Source organism: Chaetodon auriga, chromosome 21 (assembly GCF_051107435.1).
Source record: "Chaetodon auriga isolate fChaAug3 chromosome 21, fChaAug3.hap1, whole genome shotgun sequence".
In the NCBI taxonomy this organism is placed as follows: Eukaryota; Metazoa; Chordata; class Actinopteri; order Chaetodontiformes; family Chaetodontidae; genus Chaetodon; species Chaetodon auriga.
In genome coordinates this window covers 2271762-2285000 of record NC_135094.1, presented here as the reverse complement: position 1 = coordinate 2285000, position 13239 = coordinate 2271762, and the positions used below count along the sequence as shown (strand labels likewise).

At 50.5% G+C, this 13239-nt stretch overlaps 1 protein-coding gene across 4 annotated transcripts in view; it reads right to left on the bottom strand.

Moving 5' to 3' along the window:
* Nucleotides 1-13239, bottom strand: part of LOC143339698 (disco-interacting protein 2 homolog C-like) — a 39398-nt gene that overhangs the window by 20460 nt on the left and 5699 nt on the right. Inside the window, exons 1-8 of one of the 4 annotated variants that reach the window (XM_076761081.1) lie at nt 12084-12474; nt 7224-7295; nt 6504-6608; nt 5690-5815; nt 3459-3755; nt 2845-2967; nt 2228-2374; nt 1543-1662 (exon numbers count right to left, since the gene is read on the bottom strand). In XM_076761081.1, the coding sequence (XP_076617196.1) occupies nt 1543-1662; nt 2228-2374; nt 2845-2967; nt 3459-3755; nt 5690-5815; nt 6504-6606 (916 nt within the window). In that variant the 5' untranslated portion in view covers nt 6607-6608; nt 7224-7295; nt 12084-12474. Of the gene's footprint in view, nt 1-1542; nt 1663-2227; nt 2375-2844; nt 2968-3458; nt 3756-5689; nt 5816-6503; nt 6609-7223; nt 7296-12083; nt 12475-13239 lie in introns of those variants that run through there. The other 3 variants (XM_076761077.1, XM_076761078.1, XM_076761080.1) reach the window with 3 other exon arrangements.

The following is a 13239-nucleotide window of genomic DNA, read 5'->3' as shown; positions in this document are numbered from 1 at the left end:
TTAGCCAAAGCCAGCGGCAGCGAGGCAGCTGCAGAGAAGTCGTTATCACACTCAGATACGCCGATAATTAATTAGGCGTACTTGTTATTAACACAGATGTACTGTGGGAATTTGTAAAATAAATGTGTGAGTGGACAGCTGATTCCCTTTAATGTGCAGTTTAGAGAGCAGAGAGAGGAGGTGTGTGTGTGGGGGGGGGGATTCAACCTGAGCCACTGCATCAACACCAGTCGACACCTTCTGTCTGAAGCTTTTTCTGAGAAACGAAAACTAAAACGCACAGAGTGGAAACGAGCAGACGAAGACAGAGGAGGCAGACGGACCTCAGACTGAGATCTCTGGGCTCAAAACTCCCCGACGCACATCTGAAAACCCTCTGTGAGGACCTCTGAGCAGAGCCCGGCTCCTCTCATCTCTTCACATCAGTCTTCAGACGGAGCTCATTACGGCCTTCAAACTGATGGAGACGGACAGCTCCACTCTCTGTCTACATGTACGGACTGATGACGAACAGACGAGCGTGTTGGGGTGCAGTGGGGGTTCGTCCTGACTCCGACGGGCTGCAGCTCACGCCTCCCTGCGCCGCCTGTCCGACGCATGCTTTCCACTGGGCGCTCCGTCCAAGCTCTCCAGCTCCTCCTCTGCTCGCTGCTCTGCTCCGACCTTCGCTGCTGCTGATGTTTTGCTTTCTTCAGCCCCACCACCACCTCAGCCTCCCCCTGCAGGCTCTGATTCAAGTCCCAGGAGGAGGATATCTGCTATCATCACCCCTCAGTCTTCCTCCCTGTGCTGCAGGGAGCGAGGAGGTGCTGAGAGGGCAGACACGCAGTAACTACGCTGCTGCGCTGCATCGACATAAATAAATAAACGTTTGCATGTGAGCCGACTGACTGAACTGCGTTTAGCTCCTGAACTGCTCTCGACTGGTTGAGGTGGAGCTCACTGTCAACTGTTTAGTGAAGGACTGAAACTAACGATTCTTTTCATTCTGGATCAATCAGCTGATTATTTTCTCCATCGATCGATTGATCGTTCGGATTGGGAACTAAATGATTACGAAGACGTGACGATCAGTCGAAGGAAGAGAAGCAAATCTTCACGTGAGAAGCTGAAAAGGGATTTAAACGATGATCAGAAGCGCTGCCAATCAACTTCCTGCTGAAGTGAACGATCGACTGCTCGTTTCAGCTGTCGGTGAGTTTAACTTACAACAGAACATTTAATAAATAACTGAAGCTGACAGGTTCAATGTAGTGAAGCAGAAAGTGTCATGAACAGAACAGACTCATGCACAGCCCTTGAGTAAATGTACTCAGTTACTTTCCTCGTGGCACCGGTTGGATCCCCCTCCACAAAAGCTCGACAGAACGAGGCGGACCCGAACACGAGCTCTCACCTGCCCGACTCAGTTCACTGCGTTATTAAAGGAAACCACTGAGAGCGTCACTCATGCCTCCCAAGTATGAAGGTAGATTGGATGACACACTGAAACTTAAATCAGACAGAATCATGAGTCATGCAGAATCAAAGACGGTCTCTAACCCTCCAGAAGTTCGTCAAAGTCATCGACAAAGAACTCTCGTAGCGGAGGTCTGCGAGGCTGCTTCAGCGTGTTCACAAGCTGCTGGATTTTAGCTGACACGCGACTGCTGACCGGAACACCTGTAAGAACCCCAGACACACACACACGGGGTGAGGTAACGCTTTGGGCCGAGTCTGCACAGTGGAGAAGGAGAGCGGTGGCCTGGACTGTTTGTAAGAGCGTCCTCATTATCTGATCAGTGACAGTTCAAAGCAAAGTGTTGTCAGTTAACTGGAGTCTGCCTCGTGATCTCAAACGTCTGGACGGCTTCACAGGAGAGAATTGAGCCGAAACGCTGCTTTTCTGGAGCGAAGCGTTCAATTCTCAGCTGGGACGGAGCAGACGATGCTCGCTGTGAACGGCCCTCCGCTTCCTAACTGTGACTGCGTGACTGTGAGGCATGCTGGGAAAGAACAGAGATGCTTCAAAACAATAAAAAAGAAAAGTCCAATCTGTTCATCCAGGGGAGCGACATGAACAGACCGTGTAACTGGTCACTTCTCTGAGGCGGCGGTCCAATTAGAGCTCACCTCCTGATGAAGGAGTTTCTATTTTTATCCGCCTGTCTTCAGCATCTTTATTCTGAGGCTCCGCTTTGGGAGCAGGACGAAGGCGCGAGGAGGAGGAGGAGGAGGCCGCTCTTACCATCACCGGTCTCCATGCGCTCGGCGTTGCCGTACTTCTGCGTGTTCCTGGCGATGGTTCCCATGTTGGCCATGTGGTGACGCTCGGTGTGGGAGTGGGACGAGTCCGACGAGTAGCCCGTCACGTCCGGGGGGGCCGAGTGATTCTCTGCGGGGGGGGGGCGGGCGGATGGAGGGAGAGGTAGACGGACACAAACAGCCGGTGGTGAGTCATTGTTCATATTTATCACTGCGCTGTTTGTCAAGTGCCTCGTTCAGTTGCTCTTATGGCGAATTAAACACAACGCGACGGCCCTTTCCTTTGTTAATGTGGGTCACATCCCTCACGCACACGCCAGAGAATGAGGTCTGGCATGGTGGGAAATCCATTCAGCACAATACCTGCTCCAAAACAATGCCTCCTTTGTGTACTCAGAGCGAAATGAGAGCTCATTTTCTGACACAAAGTGGAGAAATTCTGAATAAAACCTGATTTATTTTACAGAAATCTGCAGAAATAAACAACAAAGCGAGTGACCTTATTACACGAAGCCTGTCAGTAACTTCAGTGTCCTTCAGATCAGCAGCAGACAGTGAAGAAGTGAGGGTTTGATTAAAGCCCTTCACGCGCTGACTCACCGTCTGACTCCAGCGGCGGTGGCCACAGCATGTCGGATCCAAACTCGCAGGATCGCCGCAGAGACCCTCCGTTCTCCGCCACACTCAGAGCTCCCTTCCTCTTCAGAGACAGGTGGCCGATACCTGCACGCGCACACACACACACACACACACACGTGCACGCGGGTGTCTTACAGTCAAAGGTAACAGGAAACAGCGACTCATGTCAGAGTAGATGCATCACTGGTGAGAAGACGGTGAGACGCTCTGGAGGACTGAATATCAAAGTGTTGAAAACAGCGAAACACCAAATCTGACATCAAACGTCCGGTCGGGTTCAGAATCCTGTTAATTTATTCTTTGATCAGATCCTAATTTAAATCTAAATGTCGCCACATGTTGGACTATTTCATTCAGGCTCTTTCATCTGATATCTGCAGAATGTGGTCAAATGAAAGACAGACGCTGTAGATTTCTATTCGTACACTTCCTGCTTTGACTCTTCTTCTGATCCTTTAAACCTTTAAAAACACAGGTGCTTTATACAGAAGTCTTCATAGAAAACATCCACACGTGGCGATGCAGGATGCTTCTTCCTGGCTCTGCTCTGACACACCTGAAGCGCGCCGTCTTACCGTGGTGTGACTGCGACAGGTGGCTCTGCTGGTGGTGCGACTGGCCCAGGTGCGTGTGCGCCAGGTGCGTGTGCGCCAGGTGCGAGATGTGCGTGTGCGCCAGCGAGTCGGCCAGCCGCCCGGCGTTGCCGCTGCCTCCGCTCTGCGTGGACGAGGACGAGGAGGAGGTGGAGCCCAGGTGGGCGGGGCCTAACTGGGACGGGCGGCTCATCCAGTGCTCCATGCCCGACATGTCGTCGCCCGGCCCCGCCTCCTCCTCTGAGCCCGACGACGAGTCTGAGCACAGGGGGGACAGGCCTGGTGAGAGTCAGTGACCGCCATTATTTGTAAACAGAAAACACACAACATGAACACAACATGAACACAACATGAGCGGGCAGCGCGAGCTAACGCCACTCAATCGCTAACTGACGCCACTCTCATACCTGTCTGTTAAATGTGAGCCAGGAAATAGTCCTGTATGTAACCACAACCTGTTTTTTTACATTTCCAGGTATAACATGGTGACAGGTGAGCTGCAGAGATGCTTGTTAGCACCACTTTTAATGCTAAGCTAAGCTAACGGGCTGCTGGTTCCAGCTTCAGATTTAGCGAACAGATATGAGAAAGGCATCAATCAAACTGTCAACATTTCATTCTTCAACAGAAACAGGTTTACTGATGGCAAAAAGCTTTGGCACATTAAAATCAGCCGCATGGAAGAAAAGAGTTTTGTGTGGCAGGAAAATATTTGTAAAACTCTGAAAATATTTGTAAAACTCGGAGTGAAAAATCCTCTAAAACGACACGTTTGACGAACGTCTTCGTTAGCTTAGCACGATGATCATTCAGGCTGCTGTGTACACGCACCGCGTGGCCAACAGGAAGGACACACTCCTGTGCTCGTTTGGTTTGTGGCTGCTCTCCACACCACTGACAGATATTGAACTGGTGTAACTGGTTTGGGGCCATACACTCTAGATGTATGGGGAAAGTATGTGGACGCCTCTAATTAATACTTGGTGTACTTCTTGTCTGAGGCCCCTCAGCTCCAATCAAGGAAACGACACAAAGTTTGGTGTGGAAGACCTGGACCGGCCTGCTCAGAGCTTTGACTTCAGCCCCATTGGCCACGTTGTGCAAGTCAGTGTCGAGCTAGTTAAAGAGAATAATTCCACTTTAAGATGCTATCCAGTGAAAGAATCGAACACGAGTCCAGTGATGATCCACAGATCTGAAGTCGGGCTTTAATTGTCTCTATTCAGTCAAACAAAGGTTCAAAGATTCACCAGCGAAGCTCCGTGACGTCTGAGTGGCAGAGCAGACCGCCGGCTCTCCAGCTCGCACCCGAAATGTCAATAATTAGTCAGCTCACGTAGAACAGCCACAAGAACCAATTTAGTTAAAACTGGCTTCAGGCTGCACTTCAGAAAAGAACCGCAGAGACCGAATTCAGTTCTTTAAATAAGAGCTAATCATGTGAACACCGACGAGCCGGCCCACAGAAAGTCACTCCTTAAACTTAAGTAACGTGAGAGGACGATTCAGTCCACTTCTAAAGAGGCGCGAGCTACGAGAACAGCCTCAGATCTGCAGCCACCAGTTAAAGTGAAGCTCTGAGGAGGCGTCAGACTCAAAGGCTAAAAAGCAGTTTCCTTCATTACAATCCAATCAGCACCCGAATCATGTCACCAGCTCTGACTGTGTTCAATCTCAGGAGCTCACGTTGGAGCTAAAGGTCGATTTCACCATCCAATGGGAGCCAGCTTCCTGTGGTCGCAGAGTTTCTGGTGGCGGGCCACATCTACAGCAGCTGACTGCAGCGTCACGGCGTGCGCGGCTTGTTTTCACCGTCGCTCTGTCAGAGGACGCAGGAAACGTCCTCGCTGGCAGTTTTTGGGGAAATGAGTCTCTCTCAGCGTCTGAGAGGCAGAGACGCAGCATTACGACATAATCCTGTCTGGGCTCAGGGCGCCCTCTCCGGGGTCACGACCCGGTTCAGCTCAGATAACCAGGCAGCATGTGTGTGTGTGTGTGTGTGTGTGTGTGTGTGTGTGTGTCTTTTTCACTTTCCAAGCTTTTTTTTTAATCCCTTCAAAGTCACAGGAAACTGATCGAACTCCTATAAACGCACACCTGAGCTGCTCTTGAACCCTGCTCTGGCTTCAGAAGACGTTCAGGTGTGTGCAGCGTGTGCAGGAGGTGTGTGTGTGTGCGTGTGTGTGTGTGTGCGCTGGCGTGTGTCTCGTCACCTGGAGGCGTGTATGCGTCCATGGAGGTCTGCACCACCAGCGAGCGTCTCTTGGAGGGCATCGGCACGGCCACCTTCCTCTCCACGTGTCGCGCCAGCACGGCCTGCACGGCCTCGGTGTGGACGTCTGAGACAGAGGGACGCAGAGCAGGACACTGTCTCACTCGGTCTGTGAGTGTTTGTGCTGCAGCAGATTGGACTTTAGAAACACTTCTCTGCCCTGGAAGCAGAGCTAATCTCAGTTTAACCTCGGCCGGTTTGCCACGCTGGAGCCGCCTGAGTGGCAATAAACGGCAGTGAAATATGAATCCAGTTAAATCTTAATGCCAATGACTTTTCCACTTTTAGCAAGCTAACACAGTTATGTTGAGTCTCAGTGGAAGCTCGGCGGAGCTGGCTGTCTCCTACAGGACGCCACGGTCCAAACTAGCCTTCTTCTTCTCTAATTTCTAATTTTGTAGCGAGGGAAGTGATTTGATTTAAAGACATTTAACTGCAGCCGTTTACATCTTAAACCACGTGAGCTCACTGGAGGAGCATCAGAGCTGAGGAGGGAGGGAACAACCAATCAGAGCCACGCGTGTCTGACACGAGCGTCATTACACAGAGGTGCTGTGAAGACACGTCTGCAGCTGTGGAGGAGCTCTGTCAGCTCTTTTAGTTAGAGTAAAAGCTGCTTAAACACTGAGGACATGACGTCTGAGTAACTGTTTGCGGGTCACATTAAATAACAGCACTGAAAACATCTGCATATTTTAATTTAGCATCCTTTCAGCCGCAGTCATGTGACTGCTCAGGAGGCGGAGCTTCTGTACCTGATCGGTAGCGTTCGTCTCTGGTGCCGGACGTTCGCCGCCGGTGGAAACGGGCGGCGGAGGGAGGGCCGAGGGGGGGCCGATGGGACATGGGCCCTTCCATACCTACAGAGGCAAGCAGACAAGCAGGCGGACGGACACACACATATACACACACACACACACACACACAGACGCACACACACACACACATATGCACACACACGTTTCACAAAAAGCAATAAATAGAAGTGCAAGAAAGGAAAAACAAACATGGAGATGATTTGATTCGGCAGAAAAATCATATTTTTCTGACTTCATAAACCAAAATAATTGAAAAATAACAGAATAAAATCATAACAATGCGTTCGCTGTGCAGCTGCTCGTGGACAGAATCTCCCTCAGCGCGCCCGTGAAGCTACACCCCCGTGATGAGTGACGAGGAAGGCCCCCGGCTGTGTGGTGGATGTGCGTGCGTGTGTGTGTGCGTGTGTGTGTGCGTGTGTGTGTGTGTTTCAGCTGTGTGTTCACACACAGAGGAGCAGGCGCAAGCTGAGCTCTGGGGAGTCTTAACCTACATTCACTAATGGCGACGGCTGAAGACTGAATCGATAGAGTCGAGTATCAGCGCAACTGTATTTGTCATGATACCAGATCGATGCCCGGTGGTGGTATGGGAATATTTTAGCCTGGGGTGGGAGGGGGGGGTGTGTGTGGGGAGGTCAGAGGTTGCTAAATTACCTCCAGCATGTGGAACATATGCCCTGATCAGCTTGTGCCTCTTCTTCTCATAACCCTTCTGAGTGATGTCCCCTGCAAACAAATAGAAATAGAGAGTGAGAGAGCCGGTGACGGCGGAGCGGCGAGCGTCCTGATCCGTTCACAAAACATCTTTCAGTGCTGCTCCAGAGGCCGTGCTGCCGGCCGGCCGCACCGACACCACATGAGCACGACGCCGAGCCTCGCGCCACTCGACCTCGTCTGTCTCTGCCAGTCCTTTGACGACGACTGTTCGTTAAAGGTGAAAACATAGAAAAATGTAAAACGGAACTCAAACAACGTAAAATAAGTGGCGGGATGAGTAATGATGGAAAGAGGAGAGAAAAAAAAGGACTGATGCTTTGCACAGACTGGTCAGCTGCTCTCTAAAGGCCGTTTATTTCTTCCTCATCATCACGCTGTCGAACCAACATTAGCACAAACTGCTCCGGTCTGCAGGTCTGCTCTCATTTCAGGACACAAACACACAAGAAGCTCCGTGTTTCCACCGCAAACACTGACATCAAGGTAAGATGAAACATCTTCTTACCAGGCAGCACCTGTTTCAAGCTTTTTGTCCTAACAGAACGTCATCGGCGCCTCCTCACTGAGCTTCAGTCACATGTGCAGAACGATGAATGTGTTTGATCGGCGCTGACGAGAACAAAGCCGCTTTGTTGAAGTCAGACTTCCTTTGCATCCTGTCATGTGTGCTTGTTTTCTGACTTTGACGCTAAAGACTCTTAAATCTTAGTGAGTGAGACTTTCCTGCTCTGCTGGCAGATCATTTAGCTTATTTTAAGGAACATTTCCCTCATTTCATCGCTCTTTCTCTTGTTTTCGACAGCTGAGTTTGGACATTGTACTGCAGTGTAGCAGTTTCCATCACAGAAGACGGACTCCTGCAGTGTGAAGGACGGACAGAAGGAGCTGGTCGTGTCCTCGTGTCCCACAGGAGACGACGAGGGTTAAATCAGGGAGTCGGTTTGGTGTCACTGCTGTGTTTTTACACCACATGTCCAAACCATCAGCCGCCCAGTGTTTCCAGCACGGTGCTTCAAACAAAGTGCTGTCAAACGTCGGGATGCCGCCGTCTGCTGTCACTTTAGACAACAACCATGAGTGGAGACGCTGCAGCAGAGAGGAGACAGCTCGTGTCTTTGAGGACTAACAGGACGCGCTGACAGTGAAAACACCGCGTTCCTTTGATTTGGGTCGATCACCTTCAGCCGCAGACCTTCACTGATGGACGGCGTCCATCTTTGTTTGCTTTTCAGGCTTCGTGTTTGGCGCCGACACGTCTGAACTACGGCTCCGATGTTGGCGTGAGCAGTTTTTAAAAGCCGAAAACTGGACATCACGGCGAGCTAACGCGGCCCGCTAGCCGCCCATTTTCACTTTATGTCTTCAGAGCTGAAGACTGAGTTTATTCATCTCTTAATTTTTGTATTTCCACCAGTTTGGCTCAATCTAATTCCTGTTTTTAAGGTTTGTGTTTGTGAAAGTGCAGCTTTTGTTCCGTGGCCTCATGGTGACTTTAGCTGCTAATGCTAACTCCGCTGTCCGTCCTCTGTGCTCCACACAGCCTCCTGTGGAGTTTCCCACGAACGACCAACCAGACACAAAGAGCACACAGAGCTTTTCATGAGCTGCCTGCAAGCTGAGCGCCTTTTGTTTTACACCAGTCATCAAAGCAAAAGAAGATTTTTCCATTGTCACTTTAACAAACTGCGCGATAACGAAGCGTCTTCACAGCGTCAGCAGCAGTTTTACAGGAAGATTCGACTTTTCAGGCCGAGTCTGACTCAGAAAGTGACAGCAGAGGTCAGCGAGGGGGGGGGGTGGGCCACGGAGAGGCTCATTACAATCCCTGAGGGGGGTTCTCGCTGCCTAGGCAACCATTGATGCCCCCCTCGCAACCACCGCCCCCGCCTGTCAATCACAGCTCCCCAGGATCCTCGCAGCAGGGCTAATGTGAGCTAATACCTCCTCGTTTGTCCTCATTAAATGCTGTTAAACTGCTGTTAATTAGTGATTTTTATTTGATTGCCGCAGAGATGTTTAACTCGCCAGCGACAGGGAGCCAATCAAACGCGACCAGGAAAGAAACGCAGCAAAACAAGAGCGGGCGCGCGAGCACGCTGGTGTGATAACGAGCTATAAACAAGACAGCTGACAGATGTGCACCTCAGCCAATCTGAGAGTCTGTCCGTCCATTTTCCCGACTGGCGTTCATCCGACGGACTTCACACCCGGTGGGCGGCCCAAGGAAGTGTGCTGACGAGTGTGAGCTCCAGATCTGCGGTGCATATTTATAAGTAGCGCGTTACTACCACCAGAAGTACACACTGTGTGGTGTAGTGACGGGGGAACCTATTATCTGTTACACCGCCAAACGGCATGCTGGGAACAGCAACAGAACAGTCAAACGCAGAAGAAGAAAAAGATCAGAGACGTTTCGCTGAAGTCAAACATTTCAGGCATCAGCCTTTGCCTTTGTTCCAGGAAGTAGACTGGTCCCAAATAGCTAGCTGTTAGCCATGACAGCAGCCAATGATGAAGCTGAAAGCTGTTTTTGTTCACCGCTTTAAAAAACTGACGAAAACGTACAATTCAAGACACAAACTCTTGTGTTTCAAGTTACAGCCAAAAATACTGTAAAGTTTCTTTGATGCAATGAAAAAATCAAAACCAACAATGTTTCAGCTGAAGACAGAAATCTTTGAAAAATGGGTCAAAAAAATAGATTAAGGATTAAAAAAGGTGCAGTAATCTGTAAAAACGCTGCTCACTGGAAACAGAGCATCTGTTGGGACTATTTTCAGCGGCGGATGAATCCACATTTGGTGCTGTACTGAGTGTGTGTGTGTGTGTATGTGTGTGTGTTCATGGTGATGAAGGAGAACAGTGAGGCTCACTGATGAGTCTGTGGACAGCGATGGAGGAAGAATCTTGATCCGGCAGTGTCACACACTGTACTTGTTGTGGGATTAACTGATTGGTCCTCACTCACCAGGTGACTTTTTCTAACATCCATCAGCTTTTCCCCAAATCTGGACTCACCAGTCGTATTTGTTGTTGCTGCGTTTGAAGCTGTTGTTTCCTCTGAAATAAGTGAAATTCTCACACCTGAGCGGTGACAGCAGAGACGAACTCAGCTGTTTGCACACAGATTGTGTTTTTGAGTGAGCGGCTCGAGGACATGTCCAGCTGTGCTTCTGCTGCTCGCAAATTAACTATGATGCTAACTAATCTTTTCTACGAGCTACAGATTCAAGATCCAGCTTCCAGGAGAGCCACTTCTTACAGAGAGAATCATCTTTGGACAAAATATTCCTCTGGACTACAAATCAAACATCATGTCTCCACTGAGCGCGCTCAGTCAGCACCGCACTTCCTGCTGCCCGAGAGACAGATAGATGGAGACAGACAGACAGAGAGACAGACAGATGGAGACAGACAGACAGAGAGACAGACAGATGGAGACAGACAGACAGACAGACAGACAGACAGACAGACAGATAGATGGAGACAGACAGACAGACAGACAGACAGACAGACTGATGGAGAAGGTTTTTACAAACAGAGAGAGACGCGGAACGACGAGAGTCTGCATTTCACAATCTGAGCGTGGAGGACGGCCAGAACATCTGGGTCCAATCTGCTCATCTGTGCTGCTCTGAGTGTGTGTGTGTGTGTGTGTGTGTGTGTGTGTGTGTGTGTGTGCGTGTGTGTGTGTGTTTGTGTGTGTGTGTTATATCTGAGGCCTTTTCTCAGATCAACCGCAGCATAACAACATTCCTGCTTCTACTCTCTCTCTCTCTCTCTCTCTCTCTCACACACACACACACACACACACACACGCGGTCCACGGGGAGACGCCATCTTCCACTTGCAGCGCAGCAGAGCAGGGAGGGAGTTGCCTAGCAACGGTTCTCCTGGAGAAGGCCCGAGCCGGCCATCTTGGATTTGGAGCGTCAGATGTGAGAAGTGGGTTAATGATACCTGCCAGGGTGAGTGCGTGTGTGCGTGTGTGTCACGGCAGCGTGTACCGGCAGCCTTGGCGCTCGTCTCCGTCTCCTCGCTGCTCTCTGACACTCGGCTGTCTTCACGGGACGCAGCTGAGGGACGATCGATGGCCCAAAGGTCTGAGCTCTCTGAAACGCTCATTCTGCTGAGTTCCCCACACGCCTGTGACGGCCCGTGTGCTAAACTTCTGTTTCCCTCCTCAGTTTGATCCTGAAGGACAAGTTCAGACGTCGATCAGAGAGGGCAGGACAGCAGCGTCGGACTGAGGAACTCTCCCCTTCTGTTACTCCTATAAAGATCATTAGTTTCTCTGTGACTCTGCAAACATGAACTCTTTGAACTTTTTGAATATAAGTCAGCTGACAAACAGATGTTGGGCCCAATAAAACGCCTTTAACTTCGTTCCATGTTTGGCTTTTTAGTTGTTCTGAATTCAGTGTTTTGTGATCTGAGCTCGTTTCGTCATCAGAGGGTGGAGCGCGGCTGACGGAGGCGACGTCGCTGCTTGTTTTCGATGCCTGAGCAGGAACTGACTCCACGTAAAGACAACGACAAACGCGTCTTCTGTCCGCCGACATGGTCGAACTTCTGACGGTTTTTGAAGCGATGAGCTCCTGCTGGCGCTGCCTCTCTCTGAGGACGTCTTCAACATGACTCTGTGTGTGTGTGTGTGTGTGTGTGTGTGTGTGTGTGTGTGTGACACAAGAACAGCAGCATGTTTTTGTCTCAGCTCAGACGCTGTGTGTCATCGAGAAAACTCTGATTTTATACACTACACAGCATCTTTGGACAACGTGTGCTCGCTGTGCACACCTGTGTGACATCATCCATCAGTCCATCCATCCATCCATCCATCCGTCCGTCCGTCCATCCGTCCGTCCTCCACCTTCCTCTTCATCTCACACTGCTTGTCTCTGCTGTTTTATTCCTCAGCATCCTGCTTTTATTGGATCTCTCTTCCTTATCACATCATCATAAACAGACAGTCCACCCACTAAGCCACCATGGTAACCAAATCTACCTCCAGCAGGCAGGCTCTCTCTCTCTCTCACACACACACACACACACACACACACACACACACACACACACACACACACAGGGCTGAAGCATGCGTCATGCGTTTGGACCTTGGGCTGTCACACTCACATGCAGCGACCCGTGTGGACTGTGGAGCGTCCAACAACGCATGTGTCCACAGCACAGCCAGGGGCCCCACACACACACACACACACACACACACACACACACACAATCACAGTGTCATGTCCACAACAGCAGCAAACCAGCAAACCGGCGTCCTGGTGGATCAGTGGGTTCAGACGCCAGCAGAGGAAACGCTGTTCGACTTCAACACACTGAGAATATTTCTGACTGTTGGCGGCACGTTGGTCTATTGGTTAAGTTGCGCACACACACACACACACACACACACACACACACACACACACACACACACACACACACACACCGCTAACAGCATCGCCTGGCCTGGAGCTAAATGCAGCCTATGAAGTAAAAAATGAAAAAGCTCCATGTGGAAACATTTCAATGAGCTCAATGTAAACTGCGTGAATCTACTCGTTTTAGCTCTTAGCGCTGCACCGCGTTACGACGAGCACCCAGCCGCCACGTCTGAGGACGGCTCGCAGCCAAAGATCTGGTCACTGTTAGCTGGGAGGAGAGAGCGTGACGAGCGCTGGTCTGAGGCCGTCAGCCGGCCGCTGTGTCCAAAGATTCAGACCCATACGCTGCCGGTCGGCGAGGAGGACGACCAGGGACTCAAAGAGCTGGTTCGCTGTGAGGAACGCACTGAAAAACACGGATGAGCTAAAGGTCAAGCTAGCGAGGGCAGATAAGCTAGCTCTGACCACCTGAAGCCACATCAAAGCGACGTGTCGGCGTGCCGACGGGGACGTGAAGACAAAAAATAACCAGCCCATAATTAACTAGAAACATGAGAGTTTGC